The sequence below is a fragment of the Cebus imitator genome, unplaced genomic scaffold (genome assembly GCF_001604975.1).
Source record: "Cebus imitator isolate Cc_AM_T3 unplaced genomic scaffold, Cebus_imitator-1.0 Scaffold129, whole genome shotgun sequence".
Lineage (NCBI taxonomy): Eukaryota > Metazoa > Chordata > Mammalia > Primates > Cebidae > Cebus > Cebus imitator.
This window is the reverse complement of record NW_016107444.1, coordinates 508,178-522,706: the sequence shown is the minus strand read 5'-3', so window position 1 is coordinate 522,706 and position 14,529 is coordinate 508,178. Positions and strand designations below refer to the sequence as shown.

Here is a 14,529-nt window from a genome sequence, read left to right as displayed (position 1 = left end):
TTTTGCGTAGATCCGAGTCTGGCTTGTTCTTCCTCTCTGGGAGCATGGCACTGAGTTTCAGCACTTAGTTGGCCCCATTTCCCTATGGGTGAGGAAGCTAGCATCAGGAAAGTTTGAATACTGAGCTGCAGTATTTGCTGTTATTTGCTGCAGCGGGGAAACTCAAAGGCCAAATTTCCAGAGAGTCTGCTGGGGATGCTGACTTGGTGCTGGTCAGCGTGGAAGCTGAAGCACATACTATTTTATAATAAATACTAATGAAATCCTAGATCTATAATAGCATTTCAGATATCTAAAACAAACCATGTGCTTGTTAAAAAGTGGAAAGAGATCAACTTTAAGCCATAAATTCTTGGTAATAGAGGGTTTTTTCTATTTATGTTTGATAGATATTTTTATTTCCAGAGGAATGTCAACTCCTAATTTCATAATGTATCATGGGCTTAAGAAAATTGAATTTAATAAAAAGCCAAAGATGAATGGCATCCTTAAAGGTCCCAACACTTGTCTTGATTAGCAGGACAAACTGTAGGTCTCCAAACACTGCTGCTCTCCAAATGAAAGTTTAAATGAAAAGTACAGTTGTGTCACAGGTTAAATTTCATTGTGGGCCCAGCTAACATTGTTAGTGAGGAGCTGGCTATATTTGTTTCCTTAGACACCAGGGCAGCCAAACTCACCAGGCTATAGAGCTCTTTCTGTTGGGGAAGTGTTTCTTCTACTTAGGGGGAGAGGAAGGACACATCAGAAAATCAGGAGTCAGATGGGCCTGACACACGGGCCACACCTCAGAGTTGGCTCTTGGAAATCGTGGATACCTGATTTTGCAGGGGGACCAATGTGTAATTTTTTTGGTGTGTGTTCAATTTTGTTGTTCAGTACCAAAAGCCCCATTTACTCTGTATGTAATGGTTCATGGGGAACAGAAGGTCCATGGAATTGGGAATGAGTGTTCTCCTCTCTTCATATTGGGAGGAGAGGTATCACCCTGGTCTAAGCAGCAGCCTGGGCTTCCCCTCTCTCCCCTCTGCCTCAGCCTTGCAACCATTTTGCCATTTCTACCTCTGGGAATAAGCTCCTGTCAGCTTCCTCATCTTTGGAGATCAGCCCACAGAAACAAGGCAACCAGAATCTTTGAATCTCTCTGGCATGAAATCTGACTGACTTGATTTGTTTTTCAGTCCTGCTGTTTTGTGTTGGATTGAAGTAGATGCTTTAAAAACAAGCCCAATATTAGTGGGTATGTTTTGCGGGGAGGATACCTGGCTTTCCTGGGACATCAAGGAGGTTGATCATTTTTCCCATTTTCCTACCCATTCATTTCCTAAATGCAGTCAGGTGTTATCAGTTTCGTGTTGCTTCTCCAGGCTGTCTCTGGAGAGAACCAGTTTACTGTGATTTTAATGATACTGGAAAGGTCTTCTCGAGAATGAAGGACCTGGGGAAGGAGTGCTGCTGGAGCTGACTATTGGGGCCACTGAATGGGCAGAGCCCCCTTTTTCTGCAGTGGAGGCCCTTTCCACATGCTAATTTTACGCAGAGAAATTTGCTTTTATTTATTTATTTTTTATATTTCCTATTTGTCTCCTCCAGATGTTTTCAGGGCAGTTTTTTTTTGTGTTGTAAACTAATTCCATTCATGTTTTAAAAATTTATGAAAGTGCTAATAAAAATGTCAAAGTGGTAAAAATGTTAGCTTTTCCTCTGCTTTGATTAAATTTTGCAAACTGTTTTTGAATATTAAAAAGCAATAATTTTTTTTATTCTCTCTCCTTGCTTTCCCTCTTCTCCCTGGTATGCATGTGCTCTCTCCTGGCCTCTCCCCACTCTGGTATATTCCTCCCTTCCCAGGAGCGATATATGTGGCGTGCTGCACAGCCAGCGTTCTGCAAGCCTGTTTGCACACCAGGACCTTGGTGCTGTGCATCTCTATTAAATAGCGGAGACAAATTAATCTTAGAGACACCAAACAAATTGTCACTCCTCCTCCTTCTCTTCCATTATGTTTCAGTGGACTGGGAAGGGCTGGCTAAGCGATTGGGCTGGTGGTGCAGGGGGAGTGTGTACTGCCTGAAAGAAAGGTGGGAGGTGCTAGCTTCTATTACTCTTACTCACTTTTCTCCTTCTCTTTGGGACCCCCTTTGGCTTTATTTTTTACCTTTTTTTTTTTTTTTTTTTTTTTTTTTTTTTTTTTTTTTTTTTTTTTTTTTTACATAAGAACTAGTGAAGAAACATACCAGCTGGGTTCAAACTTCATACTAGGTACTCTATGCACTGGTCTGATAGCTGGTTGTCTATATGGCAGGAGATCAGACCCATTTCTGGACAGGGGCCTGGGCAAGAGAAAGAAGGGCCTATTCGTAGGGGCTCAAGTGAGCAAGCCTCTGCTAGAGAACCAGTTGGAGAACCTGGGGAAGATGACACCCCTGTCTTCCTTCTCGTTTCCAGAAACAATGGGGATGAGAGCTGTGTCCAGTCCCTGGAACCTATGAGGATATTAGCAGTGGGAGGGTTAGGATTGTAACTGTGCTGGCACTGTCTCACTCAGCCTTGGGTTTGGCCTGGTAGGAGCTAATGAACCCAAAACACTCATTCTTTCTTGACTTGCAGGTATTGTTGGAAATGGTCGATTACAGTAACTTATTTTTCCTTTTCTCTATCTTTGGCACTCTAGGAAATCATTGAGTTCCCCATCCTGAAGCTAAATGGCCGGACCATGGAGATTGAGTCTACCTTTCACATGTATGTCCAGCCTGTAGTCCACCCACAGCTCACCCCCTTCTGTACAGAGGTAAGGGCCCTGGAAGTGGGCAGCAAGGGCTGCTGGGAGGGGAATTTTGGAATCCTTCGTGCTCTATATAGGCCACTTAGGGTGAGCATGGGGCTTAACAGTGCCTAAGGCAAGTACACACTGGACCTAGCAGTTAGGTTTGGTAAAGTCTGCCACTCACTCAGGCCACTGTTGTGACTGGGGACCCAGGGAGAGCAGTGGCTCAGTCTACCTCTGCTTCCCCAGCATCCCTTCCTGGAGACTGGCACTTGGAGACCAGGAACAGAATGGTACTCCAGGGTTCAGGTTCTTTCAAGTTCCATTTCCCTTAGGGCCCCTTGGCAAGAGGTAAAGATTTTAGCCACTTGGAAGGCAAGGTTATGTTCAGGCTGTCTTAGCTTTCTGGCATTGTTACTCTGTCCTCCCGTAAAGTGGCCCTGTGTGAAGCATAGGCTCAGTTTGTTGGAGGTACATCCGTCACCAAGGGAAGAGAAGAGCGGTCTGAGCAAAGCATGAGGGCCTGGCTGGCCACGGCTGAAATGTCCTTTTCCTAAGTGGGTGCTATACTCGGCCTCCTTGTCAGCAGGTTAGTATTGATCCCATTTTACAGATTGTGAAACTAGGCCTGAGATTTTGATGCTTGCTGGAGGCTCAAAAGAGCTATTGGCAGCGGGGAGGAGCCCCTGCAAGTTCTGACTCCCAGGACTGTGTAAAGCCTTCTGTGGCTGTTTCCCTGTGACATGGCATGTAATGCACTCAGTGGTGGCCCACAGGTTGTGGTGCAATCAGGGGTTAAGAATGTGTAGTAGCAGGGGTGATGAGAATCTTTTAAGAGTCTGGGGTTGAGGTATGTTAGAGACTTTGTGCCTTCATTTAGAGATCCATCTTCTACATGTGAATGAAATTGGTGGAAAGGGGTTCTCAAATTGTAATCTCCCAAATAATCCCCTTGGTGAGGAGGCTGGGGACAAGGTTGCCTGACCCTGGTGGGAGGGCTCCATGGGCCCTGAGACTGACTTAGCTCAGATATGAGGTCTCGAGGGTTGCTCCTGAATTCGACACCAGTGTTTGTCAGCTGACCCAGGTAGGCCTTTTGTTGCAGGCATCCATCTGGTAAGGTGCCTAGCTTCTTAAGCCTTTTGTTATTCCAACTAATGATGTTGGGTTCTGGTTCTCTTTTTCTCTACTGTGTTTTCCCCTTTTCCCTGGGATTTACCTATACCACCAGGGGGCGCTAATCTGACTTTTCTGCCCCTTTTGAAAAATCATCATTTTAATGTTGATGAAATTCCCTTTCTTATGGGAAGGGAAGGAATGACTTCCTTTAGCCAGCCATTTTCCTGAGCCCTCCACTGGCCTGAAAGGCTAATGTCCTCTTGTCCTTGCATAGACAGGCAGGCCCAAATTGTGAAAAGTTTGTTACCTATTCCTAAATAGGTAACATTTAGCAATAGGTAACAGAATTTAGGAATAGGTAACATTTAGGAATAGTACAGAATTCTGCTGGAACTGGACCCTGGGCAGGAGGGGATGCTTTGAGAGTGTCAGAAGAGGGACTTCTTCTAGAGTAAGGCTACTGCTGCTACTTTTTTCTGGGGATGGGAGGAGGGATTGTGAGGCTATGATGAACAGGTTCTTCACTCTGGAAAGCTTCACCAAAGGATGCACGTACATAATTTGGAGGGGAGTAGGAGTGGTGATTGGGATCCTTATTATGAAGCCTGTTCTAAAAGTGAAAATGTGGTTGTTCTGTAGGCACTGGGTCTGCCATTTTGTCTCAGGTTTCTGCAGCTTAAAACTCTCCATGATCTTGTCCCTTCTTTTTTGGCCAGCCTTATATCTCCCTGCTTCATCTCCCACCTAGCTCCCCTCACCCAGAGGTTGCCCTCTTACAGTCTGTCTTTTCACTTGATGGTCCTTGCCTGCACAGGGTTCCCACTCTCCTCGCCAACTACTGCCTGACCTCCAGGATTCTGCTTAGGGTCACTTTCCCTGATCCCCAGATTGAGTTGTGCTTACCCCAACACAGAACTGATCAGATACTTTATGCTATAATTATTTATCTGTTTCTTCACTAGACTATAAGTTCCTTCAGGGCAGAAACTAGACCTGATTCATCTTTGTCCCATCATTAGGGTCTGCTACCAAGTAAACACTTGATATGTGTTCCTCAAACGAATGAATATTGTCAAGGAGTTATTTTCTGTCTCCCCCCAAAACCGCTGTACTGCTGACTTGTTATTTTGAGTAAGTAAAGTCTTGTTGGAAACCTCAAATCATGTAAATATTGCTCTGTCTCCATACCAGATGGAATTGTATCTCCAACAGGCATAGACACAGAATGGGGGCTGTCGTTCTGAGACCTCATCCGACCTGGCAGTTGCTGCCTTTTGGGGGTAGGGGTGGAGGTCATTCCAACTAGAGAAAATCTCTCGTTAGTAAGTGTGAGGAACAACCCCAAGCATCCAGATTATACTTAAGTAGTTGTTTTGGCAGGATTTTCTCTCTTGTGCACCAGAAGTTCTTAAGAACCCCAGCCTCTCTCTGTGTGTGTGTGTGTGTGTGTGTGTGTGTGTGTGTGTGTGTGTCTGCCTGCACATGCTATGACACGTGCACACACATGGGCACATGCTTGTGTGGGGAGAGAAGCAGGCTCAGTGCTGTACAGTAGGAAGAAGGATTCCACTTTGAGTGAGTCCCTAGCATACACAGAGAGACTCTTACTGCTTCATGTTAGGAATGTGTTAGTACTCTTCTTAAGGTCCTTTCTTAGTTTTAGTTGATAGCCTGGAGACATGGTTCTGACAGAGATAGGATGGGATATGTTTCATTCCTTCCCAAGCCCTTTCCCTGTGACTTCTAGAATCTGCTCCAGCTCATCAAATCTCTGTCTCTAGCAGCTGGGCTGCTGCACAGTCCCTAGCCATGTCTTCTTTTTGTTGTTGTCATGAAAAAAACTATAGAGAAATATCATTTTGCTAAATGCCAGTAAAGGGCTTTGTCTTGCACCTGTACTTATAAAGGGTGAGATTTATTGGTCTCTTTGTCTGAGGAGAAAGAGTGGGTCTGATTATCAGATTGCACACCAGAGGCAAGTGCTTATGTAATCAACAAACTGTCTTGGTGTCAGAATACGATTGTGTTGGAGATAAACTGTGAAAGGAGAAAGCGCTGGATGCTGACATGCTATTGGCACTGAGTTTCCTGGGCTGCTTCCTGGAGTTGCTAGTGTTTATGATGAAGCCAGCTCACTCCTGGACAAAGCCCTTGTGAGGGTAGGGGATCTCAGTAACCAGCCATGTTATCAGTCAGGGTCAAAAGCCCCTTGCCTTGTGGTTTCTGAGTCTGGAGAAGTGGGAGTTAATCTGTAATCCCTCAGTGAAAGGAGCCACAGAGCACACATTAATTCTTCCTCTCACCTCTCCTGCTTTAAGTGGCTAAGGTCTCTGAGCTCTGTTTAGCCTGTGAGCCCTGGTTCTCAGCTTAATAATACTTGGCTTTGCTCTAGTACCTTTCGTTGTGAGGATGTAAAAGCTTTTTACAAACACATGTTAACCCAAGTGGGACATGGCTTAAACTATAACATGAAGGATTTAAGTTAGGCCTAAGATAGAACTTCCCAGTATTAATTTGATAAAATTGTCAAGTTCCTTCATGGCACCTTGTATAAGCCTTACAGGTGTCTTTTAGGTTGTTAGTATCAGGTAATTTTCACTTAAAGAGACCCCAACTTTTTTTTTTTTTATGTTGCCCAGGCTGTTCTCAAACTGTTGGGCTCAAGCAGTCCTCCTGCCTTAGCCTCCCAAAGTGCTGGGATTGCAGGCAAAGCCACCACACACAGCCCAGAACTAACTTTAATTTCATCCCTTCTTTGTCCAGTGCCTTGGCAGAGCTGATAAGGGGTGGTCCATTGTTGGAGGGATTAATACAGGGGCCTGAGGCCTTCCCTGAGAAGCCTTGTCTAGCTGAGCCAACAGCTCAAGTCCCCTGTGTCTCTGGGGGCTAAATGCAAATTCTTGAGGAACTCAGCTATGAGCCTTGCCTTGCTGGGCCTCAGATAAAAATGGCTGTTGTCTGGGAACATGGTGAGAAAAGGAGCTGACCTCACTAGGCTCCTCCCAGGCTGATGATTCTAGGATCACTGAGCACTGGAGTGGAGTTTGTGAAAGCCCCAGGATGATGGAGCCCCATTCCCCCTGCTCCAGGTGGGAGAGATGGGCTTAGTCTGCAGTGAGACATCCTGCAGCAGAACACCTGAGCAGCACCCCGGTTTTCCATTTTGGTGTAGTGATTTTCTTGCCCCACATCAGTGATTTTACTGGGGCCCAGGGCAGGTGCTTATGGGGTATATAGGTGCTGACCTAAGCCTTACCTCCAGGAACCGAGAGTTCTTGGCAAGGGCACATTGGTTTCCTGTGTGAGTGAGACTTTCTTGAAGCCCTTGGCATTCAGCTCATCTGAGTGACCCTTGGTGGGAGCCAAAGGAAGGAGTGGACCTAATCTTGCCTCCTGAAACTCAGACCAGACACAAGACTGACATTTCAACCCTAGAGCTTCCTAAGAAGTGAGAGTAGCTGTGGTCCCCCTTTTCCAGGATGGTCCTGATCCGAAGCCCCATCTCCAAGCTTGAAGATGTATCTAAGCCCCAGGCTTAGCAGGACAGAAGCTGGGCCAGAACAGGCAGTGGTGTGCCTGTGGGTGTCTGTCACTAATCTGGGGCCTCCTCCTGACTCTCTTTGGCCCCTTCATGCCCAAGGCAAAACATAGGGCAACTGCCTGCTCACTTTGTGGCCCTGGAAGGCGTACAGGCTCTGATTACTAGTTGGGGCTAGGCCTAGGAGGGGGCTGCAGAGAACACACATTTCATGAGGGCAGAGTTTTTACATTTTTCTTCACTGCCAGATTCCTGGTTCCTATAATGCAGCCCAGCCCATAGTAGGCTCTCTATGAATAGTTGTTGACTAAATAAAAGGTGGAGTCCTTTGTACTCCAAGATTATTGAAGCTGCTGACCAAGGGCACTTCCCCACTCCCAGCCCCCCAGCCCTTAGCGGACCATCTTTTCTTCACTTTGACTCAGGCCCTCCCTCTACTGGGCAGTTCTTTGGTCTTCCAAGCAAGGAAAGGGTGTGGAGGTGCCAGCCGGGTGGGCATGCTGTGGGTTAAAGCTTTGCAAAACAACAGTGTAGTTAATCTTTCTAATTTATTTTCCTTTTAGACCATGGGAAGTCTGTAGGCAGCAGCTGTTACCCAATTAAAATACAGATTAATATAAAAACAGTTTCTGGAATATAAAATAGAGTGGCTGTGTCCTTACACTTCCTTAAAATACCACCTAATAATGATTTGATGAACTACAGAAACCCACCTAGAGGAGCTCAGCATTTTTAAAATGAAAATTTCTTCCCTAAAAGGTGTATATTACCATTCCATGTAAGTCGCCATGAGAAAATAACCTTCCCTCTTAGAGCCAGCGATTTCTGTGTGTTGGGTATTTGGTATTCATTAAGTGTAATTATAGTTTAATTGGAGTTTAATCTCCCCCCCACCCAGCACACTTTAAAAAAAAGAAGTTTCCAAGCAAGCCTGAGATACTGCTCTTTCTGGAAGTAGCCAGGGACATGCTGGGGGTGGTGATTTCTCATTGATGTCCAGGACATGGGAGCCTCATGCCCTCAGATCCTTGTAGGCAATCTATCTCTAGTCTGTACCTGAGGGATATTTTTACTTAAAACTAAACTAAAAGCAAAACAACAAGCTTGTTTGAACCCAGTCCTGACCTAGGACTGGAGTGTAGGCCTGAGTCAGAAATTCTCTAGGCCATGTGCTGAACATAGGGCCTTTTTGTCTTAGTTTCCCTGTCAGTTAAAGGTGACTCCGTTTCTTGCTTGGCTGGTTCATATTGAGGGCCCACATGTGCGGGGTGAAATGTAGGTGCCTGTGGGACTTCGTGGATGTTAGGGAAGGTGTTAGGGAGAGTGTGGCAGAGGGCAGTGCTGGACATCGAGGCTCAGAGAAGGGGACAGACTTGAAGCCAAGTGTGTCTGTCCTGTGTGAGCACTCCCCAAGTTTTACAAGAACTTCTGTGAAGTTAGGAGCTGAATTTGAGACTGTAATTGCAGGAAGTTATGGAACCTGTTGAATACAAAAGATGTGTAACATCAATTTGTTTGCAAAATGAAAGCTGAAGCAGGTGTGAGAATACACCTTGTGGTCTGCATATGTATGTGTACATCTATGTCAGGGCAGGATTTCATGGGAGCAGCTCACATTGTGTCCTGGGTCCTGGGACTTTATTCCCAAGGCTTCTAGTTGGGCACTGAACCTAAAGCAGTGCCAGATCAGAGCCCTTTACAGCAGAAGGAGAAGAACAAAAAGGAAAAGGTCCAGTTTAGCCTTGAGGCCCTACACCCTGGTTTTCCACACATTGGCTATTTCTCTTTCCTTTCAGCTCACCGGGATTATTCAAGCCATGGTGGATGGTCAGCCAAGCCTGCAGCAAGTGCTGGAGGTAGGTTGAGTGACCTTAATTCCTGACCTCTGACCCCTTCCTGCTGCCTTTCTCTCCCTCCCCTCCTGAGAATGTAGCCGTGTAATTTGACTATGATTATGGCTTGATTAGAATAACATTTGCTGTCACATCAGTGACATGCTGTTGAGAGTATTGAACCATTGATCTGTCATCTCCAGCTGTTCCCGTCAGGGTTTCTGACAAGATGTCCCAGTGCTGCCAGGAGTCAGGCAGAGGGGCCCCCACCCCTTCCTGGCCTATGGCCCTGTGCTGGCTGGCTCTAGGGTAGCCTGCACTGGGTGGGCTGGGGAGTAGGGGAGCTGGGCTGTGGCATGGTGGGACTCGCCTCAGGGACTGGAGGTGTTTTTGTTTAGCTTTAGTGTTGGCTTCTTGTGGCATGTAAGCACTTCATTAACTCACCCAGAACTCCCCATCGATGGCTTTTGTTTGCTGTGAGCTCCTCCAGGAGCTGTGGCTGGGCCTGCCTGCCCCACTGCAGCTTGCCGCTGGATGCATTGTGCCTGTCGGGTGCAGAGGCTGCACTGGGTAATGATTCCTAATCAGAATAATTACAACAATTGCCTATGTGAGGGAAATCAAATTAAAGACTTTAAAACCCTTGGCAGAGACCACACTTCTAGGATGTTCTCCTCGGGGAGCTAGAAAAGGTTAAGATGCTATTTCTTGCGCTGTGGCCCGAGGGAATAAGGAAGGGCAGTGCTTGGTCTTAGCTTGTCTTCCACCCTCCTCTGGCCTGGAGGTTTTCACAGGGGGAGAAGGTCCCCCTCCCATTTCTTTCTTTATAGAGGGAGAGGAGAAGAGAAAAAGCCTGTGGATCTCATTAGGTTCTTTATTTATTTTTAAGACCAATGAAGCCAAAGCTCAAACCTTATCAAAGCATAGGAGAAAGCAGAGTATCTGCAGGAATAGCAGGGCACATCTGCACTGGAGGTGTGCAGCCTAGAGGAAGTAGCATAGTGGCAGGGACTTTAGCCAAGAGATCCTGTCCCACGGAGGAGAGAGATGCAGATTGAATTTTGTGGGGCCTCCAAGGAAGGAGCCAGGGTTACAGAGGCAAGTTTAGACTCACCTTAGTGGTAGAGTGTATTTCCTATTCCTGGGAGTGTGGAAACCCAGGGTTTGTGACCAGTCTGGTTTTGGGGGTCAGGTTTGGTCACCTGTAGTAGATTGGGAGAAGAGAATATGGGCTCTGAGAAGCTTTCCAGCCATACTGACCTCCTTTTTTTGAAGAGACTCATTCCTGTGACCAAGGGAGCTCCTTAGCATGGACTGTCCCCCTATAAACCAGGCTCAAAGAGACAGAGGGAACTCGTTCTTTTTTCTGTCCCAGCCATCATCCCCAGCCAGAGCCTGGCTCCTGAGGGATGCCTGAAGACAGGCAGCTTTTTCCTGGAACATCTGTAGCTGCGATCCTGGAAGAAGATACTTGCTCTGGGCCAGCACCAAACCAGGACCATTGAGGTTATGGGTTTTTTTCTCAATGACCCCAGTTGAGGAGGAGATGAGGTCTTCAGGAGGCAACCCCCTGCTAACCCTAGGCCAGCCCTGAAGCAGGGCACTCACAGAATTCTGAGTCTCACCCAGGAAGCTACTTTCTGCTACTTCTACATACTTTGTTGGTAAGGAGGGAAGATTCCGGGTATCAGTCTGAATAGAGAGTTTCTGGAAGGACTAGGAGACCAGACCAGGCTCTGCTTCATCTCATTAGTCCTGAGTTGGTTCTAGAGCTAAAGAGCTTGTTTCTTGTCCCAACCAAGGCCCTTAGCAGGCAGCCAGCTAGATGTTTACCTGATTGATTTGTTCTAAGTAGAGCTCAGCCTGGACCCCACTAGAGCTTCAGTAACTGGGATGGCTGGCCCAGCTGATTGAGGTGTTGGTGGTTCCTCCAACCCTTATTCATTCAAGCAGAGAAGGCAAGGTAAAGGACAGGCCTGATTCAAAATGTAATATCCCTTCCCTGGATGGGCTCATAGTAAAACATGCTCACTAAATAGCTGCTAAGTCCTAAGCTTCCAGGGACCCTAGTGAGTGTTGAGTGCTTCTCGTGATGAGAGCCCAGTTTTGCTGAGTGTGGCCTCCTGACAGTCCTGTTGTGTCTTACTCTCTCTTTCACAGGAGTTAGGGCACCGGGGAGCCCCTCTAGTATGTGGGGCACTTAACTTGGGGATATAAAGCAGTGAGCTGGGGGAGACGTTATGCTGATGTCACCTTACCTCTTTTCTTAGGTGACCCTGGGGAAGGGATTCCTGCACACGTGTGTGTGTGTGTGTGTGTGTGTGTGCGTGCGCGCGCACGCATGCACATGCGTGCACATACATGCAAGGAGCTGGGCCAAAGCAACTGAGGAGATGGACCATTCAGCAGTGGATGATCCAGAATTTACCTTTTGGGAAGATTCTTTAGCTGAGGAGGATTCTCTGGTATACAGACCATAAAGAGGGTTTAGAGACTACATGGTCTGCATAGTCTGGCGCCAGGGAGCAGCTCTGACATTCTGGTTGGTAGGACTGATGTAGCCATGGAACTAGGTAGGATCCTTGGCCTTAGTCAGGGGTGACTTTAGCATGGGCCAGGCCTCTAGCATCTCAGAGGTATCCAGGGAGCCAGCCTACACCTGCTAGAAGTAATCTTACTTAAGATACTTAAAGATATCCATGGGCTCCCTATCACCTGCTGAGCACACAAGGCCCTTCACAGTCTGGCTAACCTAGTCCTCCAGTCTCTGTCCTTCCTTTCTATATACTGTGGACTTTAGTCACCCTAAACTTTTACCTACTCATGTTTTCAGTCAGTCAGCAAATATCTCTTCAGTAGATCCTGTGCTGGGTGAGAGATTAAGGCAGTGAGTGAGACAGAGTTTTCATGGTGCTTATGGTCGCAAGTAACCAGATGTTAAACAGATAATTGCTTCAAATACAAAATTATTGTGCATGTGCCTTTGTCTCTGCCTGTAGTATCCTTTTCTGTGTTCCACCATGTCAGGTTCCTAGTTCAACTATCTTCTTTGTGAAGCCTTTTCTGACTCCTTTCCCTGTAAAAGGTAGGGCTAGCCACTTCCTCTTCTTGGTCCTGTAGCACTGTGGTCATGGGTCCATTGCTGCGTCTTGTATTATGATGATCTGCCTTTCTCCACTTCTCAGCCTATTGCCTGTTTTGTGGTAGGTACTTTAAACATTATCACATTTAATTCTCAGAACAACTCTGTGTAAAGTTTTATAGATGAAGGAAACTGAGGTTCACAGAGGTTACATGACTTTTAAATAACTCTCCATCAGTGACACAGCCAGGATATGGAATAGCCAAGGGTTGGAATCCAGATGTATCTGGCTTCCAATCCTGCATTTTTAATGACTACGTGAGATAGCCTTAAAAAAATAATCCTCTTGCATGGGTAGAAGCAGTGATGTGATCTGTTGCACTACCTTTCTGTGCCTGGGACCTTCTGAAAAATAGGCAATGCTTTATGAATTCTTTTTATTTATTATTTATTTGTTTTTTACAGAGTCTCGCCCTGTTACCCAGGCTGGAGTGCAATGGTGTGATCTCAGCTCACTGCAACCTCCACCTCCTGGGCTCAAGCAATTCTTGTGCCGCAGCCTCCCAAGTAGCTGGGATTATAGGTGTACAGCACCACACCCAGCTAATTTTTGTATTTTTAGTAGAGATGGGGTTTTGCCATGTTGGCCAGGCTGGTTTCAAACTCCTGGCCTCAAGTGATCTGCCTGCCTCGGCCTCCCAAAGTCCTAGGATTATAGGCCTGAGCCACCACGCCCAGCCTTGAATTGTTTATGATATTTCTCTTGTTGTATACTGATTTTAGCATTTGTACTTCCAGTGTGAGCGCAAATAATAAAACTGATCAAAGGGATGAAGGGAAAGAAAGTTTAGAGTGTTTAGGAGCAGTTTTTCTCCCTGTGTAGGAATTGAGCTCTGCCTTAAAATATCCTGCTAAATTTGAATCCTCAACCACGAAGAAGAGAAATATGAAGTTGGGGGCCAGTTTTTGAACTTTTAGCAGCTGGAGCAGGCAGCACTATCCCAGGTGTCAGGATGGGGCTCCAGCCCAGTAAAGGGGCCTCTTCTGAAGGTGAAAATGTTCATCACCTTCCTTTGGTGAATAAGCAAATTCATAAGTTTGGTTAATAAACATTTGGTAGAAGGGTAAAGTGAATAAATGAATGAGTGAAGCTGTGGGTGGGAGCCCCTGCCTGGGGCCTCCTTCTAGCCTGTTCTCATGCCCCAGGACAATAGCCTGTCTGTACTAGGCCAGGGGACCAATAAGAGGTATAGCCAGGTCAGAGCAAGGTATTTGGACTGACCTGCTGGGATCTGGGGCAGGCTGCCAGGCAATAGGCAAGTGTAGGGGCTCCCTCCTGCTACACACTTAGGCTGTGGGATCTTCCTGAAGGGGTTCTCTTCCAAGTGCTTCTGTGGTTCTGACCAAGACTGAGAGCCCACAGTGGGGCCATGGCGGATTAAGATTACAATTTTTTCCTGCTCTGATTACACGCAGCTTATTTGCGTTTCACTGTTGTGGCTCTTCACAGGCTTAGGGAAAAAAAAGGAAAATCTCATCTGTTCTTGTGTACTTTTCAGAGGGTCGATGAGTGGATGGCGAAGGAAGGCCTCTTAGATCCAAACGTCAAGTCAATTTTTGTCACCTGTGGAGACTGGGACTTAAAAGTCATGTGAGTATGAGAAGGGCTACTTTGCTGTCAGGACTTGGAATCTGTGGGACCAGGTCTTGCCTTCTGGAGGCTTAAATGTCTACAAGTCAGCTGGGTGAGGGATTCTTCAAGTCTTTGAGGCTACCAGGGATAGAAGAGGGTTGGGAGCCCTGCCTTCTGCCTCTCTGGAGCAGTGTGTGTGCAAGTCAAGGGCCTGCCTGGATGGTTGGGGCCTTCCTGCCTTTGCCAGGTCTCACTGCTCACGACAGCCCTTCCAATTGTGGGGTTGTATGTTATTGCCTTGGAAGGAAGGAGGTAAAGGAGCATCTTAAAAATAAAAATGTGAGGCCGGGCGCGGTGGCTCACGCCTGTAATCCCAGCACTTTGGGAGGCCAAGGCGGGTGGATCACAAGGTCAAGAGATCGAGACCATCCTGGTCCACATGGTGAAACCCCGTCTCTACTAAAAATACAAAAAATCAGCTGGGCATGGTGGCACATGCCTGTAATCCCAGCTACTCAGGAGGCTGAGGCAGGAGAATTGCCTGAACCCAGGACGCGG

At 46.8% G+C, this 14,529-nt stretch overlaps 1 protein-coding gene across 12 annotated transcripts in view; it reads left to right on the top strand.

The window, feature by feature from the left end:
* Window positions 1-14,529, top strand: part of ERI3 (ERI1 exoribonuclease family member 3) — a 135,474-nt gene that overhangs the window by 33,180 nt on the left and 87,765 nt on the right. For all 12 annotated transcript variants that reach the window (XM_017540764.2, XM_017540759.2, XM_017540757.2 and 9 more), the window contains 3 exons: window positions 2,675-2,791; window positions 9,221-9,280; window positions 13,898-13,989. In XM_017540764.2, coding sequence (XP_017396253.1) covers window positions 2,717-2,791; window positions 9,221-9,280; window positions 13,898-13,989 — 227 coding nt within the window. In that variant the 5' untranslated portion in view covers window positions 2,675-2,716. The remainder of the gene's footprint in view (window positions 1-2,674; window positions 2,792-9,220; window positions 9,281-13,897; window positions 13,990-14,529) is intronic.